The 14,061-nt window shown below is 45.8% G+C and overlaps 2 protein-coding genes across 2 annotated transcripts in view; both read right to left on the bottom strand.

Moving 5' to 3' along the window:
• Positions 1-356: 356 nt before the first annotated feature.
• Positions 357-2,666, bottom strand: LOC148773220 (testis-specific Y-encoded protein 1-like). Its single transcript, XM_088834008.1, has 5 exons — positions 2,555-2,666; positions 1,597-1,682; positions 1,446-1,528; positions 1,137-1,277; positions 357-456 (listed from the first exon to the last, which is right to left on the bottom strand). The coding sequence occupies exons 1-5, from the start codon at positions 2,664-2,666 to the stop codon at positions 357-359; spliced, it is 522 nt and encodes a 173-aa protein (XP_088690134.1).
• Positions 2,667-13,094: 10,428 nt separating this feature from the next.
• The window catches only part of LOC148773218 (testis-specific Y-encoded protein 1-like), a 47,431-nt gene continuing 46,464 nt past the window's right edge, over positions 13,095-14,061 (bottom strand). The window contains exons 5-7 of the mRNA XM_088834007.1: positions 13,527-13,620; positions 13,271-13,420; positions 13,095-13,154 (exon numbers count right to left, since the gene is read on the bottom strand). Coding sequence (XP_088690133.1) covers positions 13,095-13,154; positions 13,271-13,420; positions 13,527-13,620 — 304 coding nt within the window. The remainder of the gene's footprint in view (positions 13,155-13,270; positions 13,421-13,526; positions 13,621-14,061) is intronic.

Genomic DNA, 14,061 nt, shown 5'->3' with positions numbered 1-14,061 from the left:
TGCATTCACCTAGCTTGTAAGAAAAGGTCATGTGATGTTAATAGGCCTAAAGAGGATAATGTATTAATATCTACTATAAAAAAAGACTCTATTAAACAGAGAAGTAGGCGGAAAGCATTCTGGTTTTGTAAAGGGCAAACTGACATAATGTTAGGCTGACTTTGCTCACTCTCTTCTTTAGAATTGTACTAGTTTAGGGTATATAAACACTGATGTAGAAAAATAAAATAGTCTTGATTCAGCACTCAACCAAGACTCGACTCGCTTTGTTTTCTTCCTTTTGTCGAATGGAGCTCATCCTGAAGGTATCTCGGGACTCAACCAAAGCAGGGACTTCGGTACCCGATGGCCCCGGCTCACTGGCAGGTCTCGGGACCCCAGCAACCTGAATACTCGGCCTCACACCGGAGAAGACCCAGGGTCTCCATGAGCAGCAGGACCCAGGGAAGGATCATGCTGACAATGGAGCGTAATTACCCCTGCCTCTGTGAGAAGAACCTGGGTCTCGCATGCTGTAAGCAGAACTGCTAGGAATGAGACTCAGACACATGACATGCAGAAGACTCCAGGCCTAGCGTGTCACCTGCTACCCGCAGGCCCTGAATCTAGGCTCTGCATCCAGGCTGCATGAGCCTGAGCTCTCCCGACCGGTAAAAGGAGACGGTCCTGGCCTCTACACGGATCTGTCTTCAAGCCTCACCTCCTGATCCCCTCACCACCTCTCTGTCTTGTCACTTACCTCCCTTGGCAGGATCTTCCTCCCAGGGGTAGTACTGCAGGGGATTGACCCACAGGCCCTAGCCAGTGATCTGCTGGCTGCACGAGGGAGGTCGTATGGGGCTAACTGTGCTTGGAGCCCTCCCGTGGTCCCCCGAGAACCCCAACGACAATCAACCATTCCGGGGAGGCCCAGAGGGACCCCAAATCACCAATCCTGTTCCATCCTGGACAGTTGTGGTCGAACAACCATTTGAGGATTTCAGGATGCCAGTGTCCAGCGTGAGGCTGGCACCTCCCCATCCAGTTCAGACAAGCAGTGGACTGGCGATGAAGTACATGCCCTATAACCTGGTGGAGGACAGGGGAGACAGGGAAGATGCAGGTAGGAGGAGCGTCCGCCACCCTCTCCCACCCACCCACACTGCCCTGGAAGCCAGGTTGCACCAGCGATGTCAAAGTAGTACACCTTCACGACATCTCTGGTACTGCAGTTCGGATTGTCCTGAAAGGAAAATGTCAGTTTGCAGCGGGACACGGTGGTGGCCTTGTTCCTGCACCTGCCAGGACCAGGAGGATGGAAACGGTGAAGGTGCAAGCTTCTAGGGTCCTCAGCTTGCCTGCCAGACAGGCATCAACCTCGACTCTTTTCCTTTCCAAAGGTTCACGCTGAACACATGCACCCGTGTAATAGGTACCCCCCACCCAGCTGTCCTCAGGCTCCCTACCTGCCCTTCAGAGCCATCATGGAGATAAGCATGTCTTCATCTTGGTCTCTGATCGTGACGGGCATCTGGTGATGGTTCATAATCTGCTTTAGGTCAAGGAGCCAGTCACGCCACATGCCGGGCAAGGAAGAGTCTCGAGTAACAGTGTTACCTTGGGCAGAGCAAGTCTACTGGGACAGGCCTCTGCAAGCACTTCCTTCATGGAGTGCTTGTTTCCTTCCGGGACCACCCTTACTTCTGGAACCGAGAGACTGTTAAGGGGTAACACTTTGGCATTGCCGCTACTCTGCATCTGGATACTCCCGCTTGCCTAGCTGCCACACTGACATCCCCAGGCCCTGCCACAGCTTTAGACATGCTCAGCCCTCTGGGTCCCCTGTGGTCCTCTGCGACACTTCTCCGCATCTCCCAAGGGAGGATCTGTTCCTGACGGCTCATGTTGGATGCCTGGCATTTATGTCCTGGGTAGTGGCATGTCAGCTGCTGAAAACTTCAGGATCTCCAGTCCTGCACCATGCTTTCTGAGTGTGCAAGTGCGTGTGTCTGTGCGTTTAGCAAGAGAGGCCTGGGTCTCTTACGTGCTCCCTGTCTTCACGAGGGGTGGCATGGATGTACTGGAGTCATCTGGCACCCTGTCTCTGGTGCCTGATGACATACATTCCCCGTCACAGTGAGGGGCTTCTATACCGTTGCGAGCCCACAGGAGCCTCCCATTGTCATTTGCTCAGAAACAAACAGGTCGAGAGATTCCCAAGCTCTTCTGTCACTGTGCCTGTGGACTTCAAAACTACCTGTACCCCCAATTCCCTTGGTGCCCCCCCTGCTTCCTCTGCTGGCTGGTGCCCTCACACCCACCCCTCCTCCTGCTCCTGTTCCTTCTACTCCTCTTGAGCATCTGAGCACTACGAAGCGGCAGTAAGGATGAGGCTTTTGCCCAGAAGCCAGGGGTGCCCTGGATGACGGCACTTCTTTGATCTAAGGGACGCTTTCTCCTCTGATGGTCCTTCCTCTGGAGCCGAAGATAGGCTTTGGGATCTCTGTCCTTTTCGGAGCCCACCTCCACCTGCAGGGCCGGCATCGCCACCAGTGCCTCCATGGGGGCCCGTCACCCAAGGTTCCTGTCCTTGGATATGTCTGGCCCTGTTCCTCTGGCTTCTCCTCCCGTTCCTGCGAGGACAGCTTCTCCTGCTCCTCCTCCGCCACCACTTCAACCTCCTCCATGATATCTTCCACCAGTCGCTGGAACACTTGCCGGGCCGCAACTCCTCTCCCTCCTGAGGGCTGCTCTGTTCTCCACTGCCTCCCCACAGAAAAAGGCAGCCTTCTCACCTGGTGGGCCTCCTGCTGCCTGCGACATCCCCAACTGCCGTTACCCAGAATGTGAGATCCCACCCATGACAAGGTCATGAGGAGAAGACCTTCACAAGCCATGCAGATCAGGACTTCAGGGATTTCAAAAAGCTGCCCCAGCGCTCACCTTAAAGATGATATCTGTCTTTCTGATGCTTATCTTTCTGACTGCTCTCTTTCTGACTCTTCCCTTTCTGACTGCTCCTTAATTTCTGTGACACAGGCAGAAGGCCTTCCCTGATCTCTTTCCAAATAAAATCAACTGTTTATGCCCTTGGCACTAACGCACATGACTGCTCACAACACCTTAATCATAAATAGTATAAAGAACCTGATCTCACAAAAAGCCCTAATAGATGCAGAGCCCTTCAGTGGGTGAAGAAGCACTATTAGAAAATGTAAAAATATTATTCTAGAAGTTGTTACTGAATCAACGTTTGCTAGCTGTGTTTTTGCTCTTGATGTAGAAATTATTGTTACTATAGTTCGAATTTAGAATAATGAGAGTTTAGCCCTAGTGTAGAAACCATAAGACAATCTAAATATTTAACCAAGAATGCGAGGCAGAGGCTGCCTCATCGGAGCCGCAGAGTTTGTGTGTAGTAACTAAAAAGAACTGACCATTGTGTTAAATTTCTAAAATGCTGCAACCTGTTGAAATTTTACCCTATGAGATTATAACTTTTCTGTTTTCTGTTTAGCACAAGGCAAGTGGAAAAATAAAAATAGCTTACAAAAATCAGGTTTGCATTCACCTAGCTTGTAAGAAAAGGTCATGAGATGTTAATAGGCCTCAAGGCCAGAAGATAAGGTATTAATATCTCCTATAAAAAAGACTCTAGTAAACAGAGAAACAGAAATGGTATGGACCTAACAGAAGCAGAAGATATTAAGAAGAGGTGGCAAGAATACACAGAAGAACTGTACAAAAAAAGATCTTCACGACCAAGATAGTCACGATAACGTTATCACTGACCTAGAGCCAGACATCTTGGAATGTGAAGTCAAGTGGGCCTTAGAAAGCATCACTACGAACAACGTTGGTGGAGGTAATGGAATTGCAGTTGAGCTATTTCAAATCTTGAAAGATGATGCTGTGAAAGTGCTGCACTCAATATGCCACCAAATTTGGAAAACTCAACAGTGGCCACAGTACTGGAAAAGGTCAGTCTTCATTCCAATCCCAAAGAAAGGCAATGCCAAAGAATGCTCAAACTACCACACAATTGCACTCATCTCACACGCTAATAAAGTCATGCTCAAAATTCTCCAAGCCAGGCTTCAGCAATATGTGAACCGTGAACTCCCAGATATTCAAGCAGGTTTTAGAAAAGGCAGAGGCACCAGAGATCAAATTGCCAACATCCGCTGGAACATGGAGAAAGCAAGAGAGTTCCAGAAGAGCATCTATTTCTGCTTCATTGATTATGCCAAAGCCTTTGACTGTGTGGATCGCAATAAACTGTGGAAAATTCTGAAAGAGATGGGAATACCAGACCAGCTGACCTGCCTCTTGAGAACCCTGTATGCAGGTTAGGAAGCAACAGTCAAGACTGTACATGGAACAACAGACTGGTTCCAAATAGGAAAAGGAATACGTCAAGGCTGTATATTGTCTCCTTGCTTATTTAACTTATATGCAGAGTACATCATGAGGAACGCTGGGCTGGAAGAAGCACAAGCTGGAATCAAGATCGCTGGGAGAAATATCAATAACTTCAGATATGCAGATGACACTGCCCTTATGGCAGAAAGTGAAGAGGAACTAAAAAGCTTCTTGATGAAAGTGAAAGAGGAGAGTGAAAAGGTTGGCTTGAAGCTCAACATTCAGAAAACAAAGATCATGGCATCTGGTCCTGTCACTTCATGGGAAATAGATGGAAAAACAGTGGAAACAGTGTCAGACTTTATTTTTGGGGCTCCAAATTCAATGCAGATGCTGATTGCAGCCATGAAATTAAAAGACACTTACTCCTTGGAAAGAAAGTTATGACCAACCTAGACAGTATATTAAAAAGCAAAGAAATTACTTTGCCAACAAAGTTCCGTCTAGTCAAGGCTATGGTTTTTCCCGTGGTCATGTATGGATGTGAGAGTTGGACAGTGAAGAAAGCTGATTGCTGAAGAATCAATGCTTTTGAACTGTGGTGTTGGAGAAGACTCTTGAGAATCCCTTGGACTGCAAGGAGATCCATCCAGTGCATTCTAAAGGAGATCAATCCTGGGTGTTCATTGGAAGGACTGATGCTGAGGCTGAAACTGCAATACTTTGGCCACCTCATGAGACGAGTTGACTCACTGGAAAAGACTCTGATGCTGGGAAAGGTTGGGGGCGGGAGGAGAAGGGGACGACGGAGAATGAGATGGCTGCATGGCATCACCGACTCTGTGGACATGAGTTTGAGTGAACTCCAGGAGTTGGTGATGGACAGGGAGGCCTGGCGTGCTGTGATTCATGGGGTCGCGGAGAGTCGGACACGACTGAGCAACTGAACTGAAATGACAATTAAAAATGAATTCCACTTTAAAACATTTTTCAAATTCAGCAAGATATTTTAGGTTCCAATATAAGAAGATTTTGTCATTTTCAAGCTAAAAAAGTTTGTACCTTGCATGAATAATTTCTTTCACTGATTTAAACATAAATAATAGCACATTGTGGCTCTTTACCATGACAGTCTTTGTGTTATCACTGTGTATTTAGAATCAACTCTTTGAAGATGGGGTGTATGTGTATTAGTACGTTCCCTCAGCGTCTGCAGGCTGTGCAGGAAGCAGTCTCAAGGTCTTCCAAACCATTAAGGATGCTCTGTTTAATGCAGCAGTGGTAACCATGGCAGCAGCCTGTCTTGGGAAAACTGTTTAACAGGGTCTTCTCTTAATTAACTGTCTCGGAGAAGACAATGCATTTTTAAAAATAAGTACTAAACCTGTGGCCCTGTGCAATATATATATATATATATATATACATGGATCCATATACACATATGTGTGTATGTAAACATACATATTTTAAAACTTCGTAACTTGCAAATAATATATAAAATATCAAAATCTGACATAAATGACAGCAAATTTTTAAAACTTAAACCACCAAAATGTGGTTTTGCAGAGGAAAAGTCTTTAATTGCTGACGTTATTTTAGTATACTGGAGTATGTAGATGGTGATAAAAAGAGAATCAGCTTTTACTTGGTTTTATTCTTCTAATAAAATTATTTGTGAGCAATAACCCGGTAATGCCTGCCTGGATGTGGACCACTGCCCTTACCCAACCTGTGGGAGTCCAGTGCTCCATTCTAAATTCATGTCAATATATGGCAAAACCAACCAATATAATATTGTAAAATAATTTGCCTCCAATAAAAAATAAATTAATTACAAAAAAATAAATTAAAAAAATAAAATAAATTCTATAGCTAAACAAGGGCTAGTCAATGTTGGCTTGTGGACCTCCACAAACACCATTCTGTTTCTCCCTTTCTTCCCTCCTTCCTCCCCTCTCTTTCTTTCCTTTTCTTTCTTATTATACAATTGTTAAAGTTGGCTTTCCATTAACTGCTATTACAAAGTACTGGCTCCAATCCTTATGTTGTACAGCACATCCTTGAGCTCATCTGACACCTAACACTGTGTGCCTCCCACTCCCCCACCTCTGCATCGCCCCTCCCTCTTCCCCTCCCCGTTGGAACCAGTAGAATCTTCTATCAGTGACCCTCCATTTGTGTTATATTCTCTACTTTGTGGTATTTTTAGATTCTATGAGTGCTCTCATACAGGATTTGTCTCTGAGTTCTTTTACTTAGTATTATACCTTCCATGTTGCTGAAAATGTCGATATTCCATTCTTTTTATGGGGCAACTACTTTGAATGCCTTCTTAGGAAATGGCACTGCCACCCCACACATGACACAGTTCCCCAGCTAAGTTTCCATCTCTGCACTCACACAGAGACACACCAAGTCCTCTTCCTCTTTTCCCATGGGAAGTATATCTTTGAAGCTGAGTCTGGAACCAGTGCTTTCCCCCACCCTACTTTCTGGCAAACTGGACCTTCTGGTCCCATCTCCACCCCCCACAGGACCCATCTCCCTCCCTCTTCACACATTTATCCCTTCCCTGCCCTCTCTGCCCCCCACTATCGGAGAACTCAGAAACAAACATCATTTCACATCAGGTTGATTTTAATTTTCATTATTAATGTATGCAGTTGATATAATATGCAACATCTGTACCAGCTCTCAGCGGCAAGATCCCAGAAGATGTCTGAGGTCTCTAGCCATGCTCTGAGGTCACTGTCTGCCCACTGGTCCAGCTGGAATGACAGGGGTCTCCAGGGTCTCCGCGACCTCCTCCAGTTCGTCCTGATTCAGCTCTTCATTCCCCTTAGAACCCTGGCTACAGAGCTTTGAGCCTCTGATTTGTGTAAGTTTCTTGGTGGCGGGAGGTTTCTCAGAACTTTTCGTGGCCAGCTTTGCCTGAAGGTGACTATTCACTCTCGCAGTTACCCCGACCGCCTGGAGAAAACAAGAGAGGGGGAAGAACGGCATTGATTTGGGGAAGAGGGTGAAGATGGATGGGAACGACAGCTTCAGGACAAAGGGTGTGGGCAGAGAAGGGATATGTGCCAGGAAAGGACAGGGGAAGGAGTCTTATGGGGTGCAGTCAATGGACAAGAGGAGTTTGGGTGGATCCAGCTCACCTTGACCTTGTTTCCGGACCTGACTTGAGAGGAGGTCTTTCTCTTCTTGTCCTCGGGAGCAGGAGGCTCGTGTTCCATAACTACTCTGGAGCCTTGTGGCTTCCCAGTCACGTCAGTCATTTTGAGGACTCACAATGGTCTGTTCCAGAGCCCCTGAGCACCCCTATATATACCCCTCCCAAGGGAGACACACCCTCATGCTTTATGAGGTAAGCCAGTCACTTCCCCAGCCAATGGTGGCCCTGGGTGAGCCTTGACATCACAAAGCCCCATCTTGACACCTCTAGCGGAGAATGGGGAGCAATTCAGATGTTTGGGTGGGAGAAATGAGGCATTTTTAATGCCCCTAAAGAGGCCTCCAAACTCACCTGCCATCCTCACCTCTCTAAGTCAGCTCCGATGGGTCACATGGCAGGGAGAGTGTGTCTCCTATAAACCTTGCCTATGGTATCTACTTATGACTCTTAAAGTGTAAGGGAATTTAAAAAAAATCTGCAAACGATACAGCACAAGCAGCCCCAGTTAACATAAGTTTGTTTTCTTTGTTCCATAGTCTCAAAATAACTGACAATTAAGAATGAATTTCATTCAAAACATATTTTTCAAATTCAGTAAGATATTTTATGTTCACCTATCAGACGATTTCGCTCTTTTCAAGCTAAAAAAGTTTGTACCTTGCAGTGAATACTTTGTTTCACTGACTTAGACATAAATACAAGCACATTGCGTCTTTCCCTTGACATTTCTTGTGGTATCACTGTGTATTTAGTATCAACTGTTTGAATGTGGGGTGTGTATTAGTACATTCCCTCGGGGAATACATTAGTACATTCCACCAGGGCTTCCCTGGTGGCTCAGAGGTTAAAGCGTCTGTCTCCAGTGCGGGAGACCCGGGTTTGATCCCTGGGTTGGGAAGATCCCTGGAGAAGGAAATGGCAATCCACTCCACTACTCTTGCCTGGGGAATCCCACGGATGGAGGATCCTGGTAGGCTACAGTCCACGGGGTCGCCAAGAGTCGGACACGACTGAGCAACTTCACTTTCACTTTCAGGGACTGCAGACTGTGCAGGAAGTGATCTCAAGGCCTTGCAAACCATTAAGGATGCTCTGTGGAATGGAGCAGTGTTAACCATGGCAGCCTGAGTTGGCGACAATTGTTTAACAGGGTCTTCTCTTAATGAACTCCCTCATAGAAATCAGTGAATTTTTAAAGATAGGTAGTAAAACTGTGGCCGCATGAAATTATACATATATACACACACACACAAATGTATGTGCCTTTGTATATATATACACATGTGTGTGCGTGCTTGTATATATGTACACTAAAACTTTCTACCTTGTGAATAATATATAAATTATTAAAACCTGACATAGATGACAAACTTTTATTTTCTATTTTTTTAAAATTTTTATTGGAGGCTATTTATTTTACAATATTATATTGGTTGGTTTTGCCATACATTGACATGAATCCGCCCCGAGTGTACATGAGTTCCCCCTCCCGAAGCCCCCTCCCACCTCTCTGTTCCCCTTAAAACTGAAACCAACAAAATGTGGTTTTGCAGAGGAAAAGTATTTAATTACTGACATTATTTTCGAATACTGGAGTATGGAGATGGTAATCAAACCAGAAGCAGCTTTTACTTGGTTTTATTCTTGAAATAAAACTCTTCATGGGCAAACCCCCCAGGATTGCCTGCACTGGATGTAGGCCACTTGCCCTGCCCTACCTATGGGAGCCCACTGCTCCATTCTAAATTCCTTTGCTCCAAAGAAGATATACAGATGGCTAACAAACCCATGAAATGATGCTCAACATCACTCATTATCAGAGAAATGCGAATCAAAACCCCAATGAGGTACCATCTCACGCTGGTCAGGACGGCTGCTATCCAAAACTCTAGAAGCAATAGACGTGGAGAGGGTGTGGAGAAGAGGGAACCCTCTTACACTGTTGGTGGGAATGCAAACTAGTACAGCCACTATGGAGAACAGGGTGGAGATTCTTTAAAAACCTGGAAATAGAACTGCCATACGACCCAGCGATTCCACTGCTGGGCATACACACCAAGGAAACCAGGATTGAAAGACACACGTGGACCCCAATGTTCATCACAGCACTGTTTACAATAGCCAGGACATGGAAGCAACCTAGATACCCATCAGCAGACGAATGGATTAGAAATCCATGGTACATATACACAATGGAATATTACACAGCCATTAAAAAGAGTATATTTGAATCAGTTCTAATGAGGTGGATGAAACTGGAGCCTATTTTACAGAATGAAGTAAGTCAGAAAAAAAACACCAATACAGTGTCCTAACGCGCATATATTGCATTTAGAAAGATGGTAATGATAACCCTGTATGGGAGACAGCAAAAGAGACACAGATGTACAGAAGAGTCTTTTGGACTCTGTGGGAGAAGGCGAGGGTGTGATGATCTGGGAGAATGGTATTGAAACATGTATATTATCATATGTGAAACAGATCACCAGTGCAGACTCCATGCATGAGAAAGAGTGCTCGGGGCCGGTGCACTGGGATAACCCAGAGGGACGGGATGGGAAGGGAGGTGGTAGGGGGTTTCAGGATGGGGAAGCCATGTACACCCGTGGCGGATTCATGTCAAGTATGGCAAAAACCACTACAATATTGTAAAGTAGTTAGCCTCCAATTAAAATAAATAAATTTCAAAGAATAAAAGGAATTCCTTTGCTAAAGAGGGAACAGAATGCTATGCTATGCTAAGTCACTTCAGTCGTGTCTGACTCTGTGCGACCACACAGACGGCAGCCGAGCAGGCTCCGCTGTCCCTGGGATTCTCCAGGCAAGAACACTGGAGTGGGTTGCCATTTCCTTCTCCAGCCTGAATACTGTGACTGTGAAACCAGTTTCGGAGGAGACACACTACCACTGCCATGTGACACATCAGTGCTGAGTTAGAGAGATGAAGATGACAGGTGAGGTTCGTGGGCTCATAAGGGGCAATTAAAATGCCTCTCTTATCCCACCAAACCATCTTAATTTCTCCCCATCCTACCCTAGAGTTGTCAGTCTTCCAAATTGAGGATGAGAGGTTGGAAAATGAATGATCATGCATCGCTGTGAAAGCATAAAGTGATGCAGCTTTCTGAAAGACAGTTTGACAGTGTCTAGTAAATTTATAAATGCATGGAGCTACTTAAGAAGACCTTGTTTGGAATTACCATTGCAGAAGAATTTATGCCATTTCACCAAGATTTTATATATATATATATATGATCTTCCCTGCAATATAATTTCCCATCATCCTTGAAAATCTCTTGGGCCCCATCCCCACACTGCTCTTACCCCATGCAACCCCTGTTCTCAGTTCTTTCAGAAGAGATTAGTTTTGCCTTATCTAGAACTTTCTAAAAGTGGAGCCTACAGTATGTAAGTTGCTTTACAATGTTTTATTACTTCCTGCTGTACAGCAAAGTAAATCAACTGTGTGTGTGCTTTTCTCTTTAATTTCCTTCCCATTCAGATGACCACAGAGTATTGAAGACAGTTACTTGTGCTACACAGATAGTTCTCATTAGTTATCAAGGCATAATTCTCCAAAATACACAAACAGCACATGTAGCTCAGTATATTAAAAAAAAAAAAACTCAGTCAATAAAAGGGCAGATCTAAATAGACATTTTTCTAAAGAAGACACACAGTTGGCCAACAAACCCTTGAAAATATGCAAAACATCACTAGTTACCAGAGAAATGCAAATCAAAACTACAATGAGGTATTACTTCACACCAGTCCGAAGAGCCACCATCAAAAATTCTGCAAACTATGATTTGGAGAGGGTGTGGAGAAAAGGGAACCCTTTTGCACTGTCGGTGGGCAAGTAAATTGGTACCAACACTATGATGAACAGTGTTCAGTTCAGTTCAGTCGCTCAGTCATGTCCGACTCTCCGCGACCCCATGAATCACAGCACGCCAGGCCTCCCTGTACATCACCAACTCCTGGAGTTCACTCAAAATGAACAGTGTAGCAGCTCCTTAAGAGACTAAAAATATAATCACCATGTGAACTACTCCTGGGCAGTTTCCTGGAGAAAACCTTAATTTAAAATGATACATGCACCCCGATGTTCACTGTAGCACTATTTACCATAGCCACGACATGCAATATTTTTAATCATAGCAAAAAGGAAAAGCAACAACAACAACATAAAAACCTTGAAGCAAACAGTCTCTAAACAGGGGGTCAAATTACTAGGTATTTGTAAAATTAGAGGCTTAACGATAAGTAAATAAAGCAAGAATCACTTATCAGAATCAAGTTCTATGTTGGCATTCAAATAGCAGAAAAAATAATTTTATACTAAAAGAATTAGCACACCCTCATCTTTTTAGCTCCATGTCCCAGGAACTCAGAATTCTGAGCTACTTGTAAATGATATCACCGGTGGTTTTTTCCTTCCTTGCATTTTTTGAGCAACTTTACATTTTTTGTTATGAGTATATATTAATTTTTAATAAAGTTATACAATATCTTTTTCAACATGTAAAGAATACATCTGAATTTTATAAATTACATTCATAAGCATTCTTCTATTTCTCCACGGGAGGGCAGAATATCAGACTAAAGCAACAGCAGTGCAACGGCTTAGAAGTTCAGGAGATACTACTTGTGGGTTTGGCTGGCACTTGCAGGACAGGTGTCACTGGCCATCTTTTCCTCACTTCAGTCCTGGAAATGGGCTCTGCGGAGATTCTCCGAACAGTCTCCCCAAGTCTATGGATGCCTCGTGCCTCCTCTTCTGGTTGCTCCACGTCTCATGTTCTCTCGCCTTCACCTCTGTGTCTGCAGTGGGCCAGACACAGGCACACACAAACACACAGACACACACAGGCGACACAAGCACGCCTGTGTACACACACACGTGCAAGATACAGGGACATAAACACAAACAGGTAAAACAGGTGTTTCAGTAGCTGAAGATGCCTGTGTCCAGCAGTGTGGGAGATGACGTCAGTAGGCTCCATGTCCTGCCCTTTTGGGATCACTGTCCATTTCCTCCCCCAGCCCTTCAGTATTATCACTAGCCAGTCTTAATACATTTCCAGCTTTGACTCTGTTTTGGTGGTGAGAGGCCAAGTGGCAGATGTGGACATTCAGAGAAGACACGAAATTCAACACAAAAGTGCAGTGTGACACCAGAGAGAAGCCCGTTGCAATTTCTGGGGCTTCTCAGGAGAAGGGATGGCGGTGAAGGACCCAGGGAATCTCAAACTAAATGAGCAGCAGGACGCCTGTGGATGGCAGGACCCAGGGAAGGAAGATTCTGACGAAGGAGCTTGATTAACCCTGCCTCTATTAGAATCACGTAGGACTCTAATGCTGTAAGCACAGTTGCTTAGTGTGCAGCACGACTTGGACATATGAAGTCCTCAATCATCCAATCTATGTGCATGACATGAATCTAGGCTCCGCATCCAGCCGGCATGAGCCTGAGATTTCCCATGTGGGAAAGGAGTGTCCAGGCCTCTACACGGCTGAGCCTTCAGGACCCAGCTTCTGATCCCCTCACAACACATTTTTCTCTCAGTTACCTCTTGTCTCAGAACCTTCTACCTGAGTAGTGCTGCAGGGGATTGATCCACAAGTCTTCGTCGATGATCTGCTGGTGACATGAACAAGGCCAGCACTGGGCTGACCAGGCCCGGAACCCTCCCGTGAGCAGCCAAGAACTCTAATAACAATCACCAATTCTGCAGAGGCCCAGAGAGTCTCCACCTCAGCAATCCTGTTTGATCCTGGGCAGTTGTGTTCTGATAACCAGTTGAGGAAGTTAAGGCTGCTGCTGTGCAGCCCATGTCTGGGAGTTCCCCTTTCATAATCCCAGAAGTAGTGGACTAGAGGCAAATGACCCACCCTGGAGGAATCCTGTATCCTGGATCAACACAGGGGAGACAGGGTAGGATCATGCAGGAGGAGCATGCACTCCCTCCCCCACCCACTCACACTGCACTGGGAGCGAAGTTGTGCCAGCAATGTCAAGGTAGTACTCCTCAATGATCACTGTGTTCCACAAGTAGGGGTTGTTCCAAAAGGAAAATATCAGCTTGCAGCGAGACCCGGGATGGCTCAGGTCCTGCACATTCCAGGACCAGGAGGAGGGAAAAGGTGCCAGCTTCTAGGGTCCTCATCTTGCCTGCCAGGCAGGCAGCAACAGCTTCTGCTACTCCTCTCCAAATGCTCACACCACATGCACAGGGATAACAAGATTCCCCCCATTCCCCATGCAGCTCCCCTACCCACCAGTCCTCTGAGTCTCTCTCAGTTCAGTTCAGTTCAGTCGCTCAGTCGTGTCCGACTCTTCGCGACCCCATGAATCACAGCACGCAAGGCCTCCCTGTCCATCACCAACTCCCGGAGTACACACAAACTCATGTCCACAGAGTCGGTGATGCCATGCAGCCATCTCAATCTCCGTCGTCCCCTTCTCCTCCCGCCCCCAACCTTTCCCAGCATCACAGTCTTTTCCAGTGAGTCAACTCGTCACATGAGGTGGCCAAAGTATTGGA

This window comes from Moschus berezovskii, chromosome X, assembly GCF_049115385.1.
Source record: "Moschus berezovskii isolate FMDL1 chromosome X, NW_MosBer_1.0, whole genome shotgun sequence".
In the NCBI taxonomy this organism is placed as follows: domain Eukaryota; kingdom Metazoa; phylum Chordata; class Mammalia; order Artiodactyla; family Moschidae; genus Moschus; species Moschus berezovskii.
Note: the sequence above shows the minus strand (reverse complement) of the source record. Positions and strands in the feature narration are given on the sequence as shown.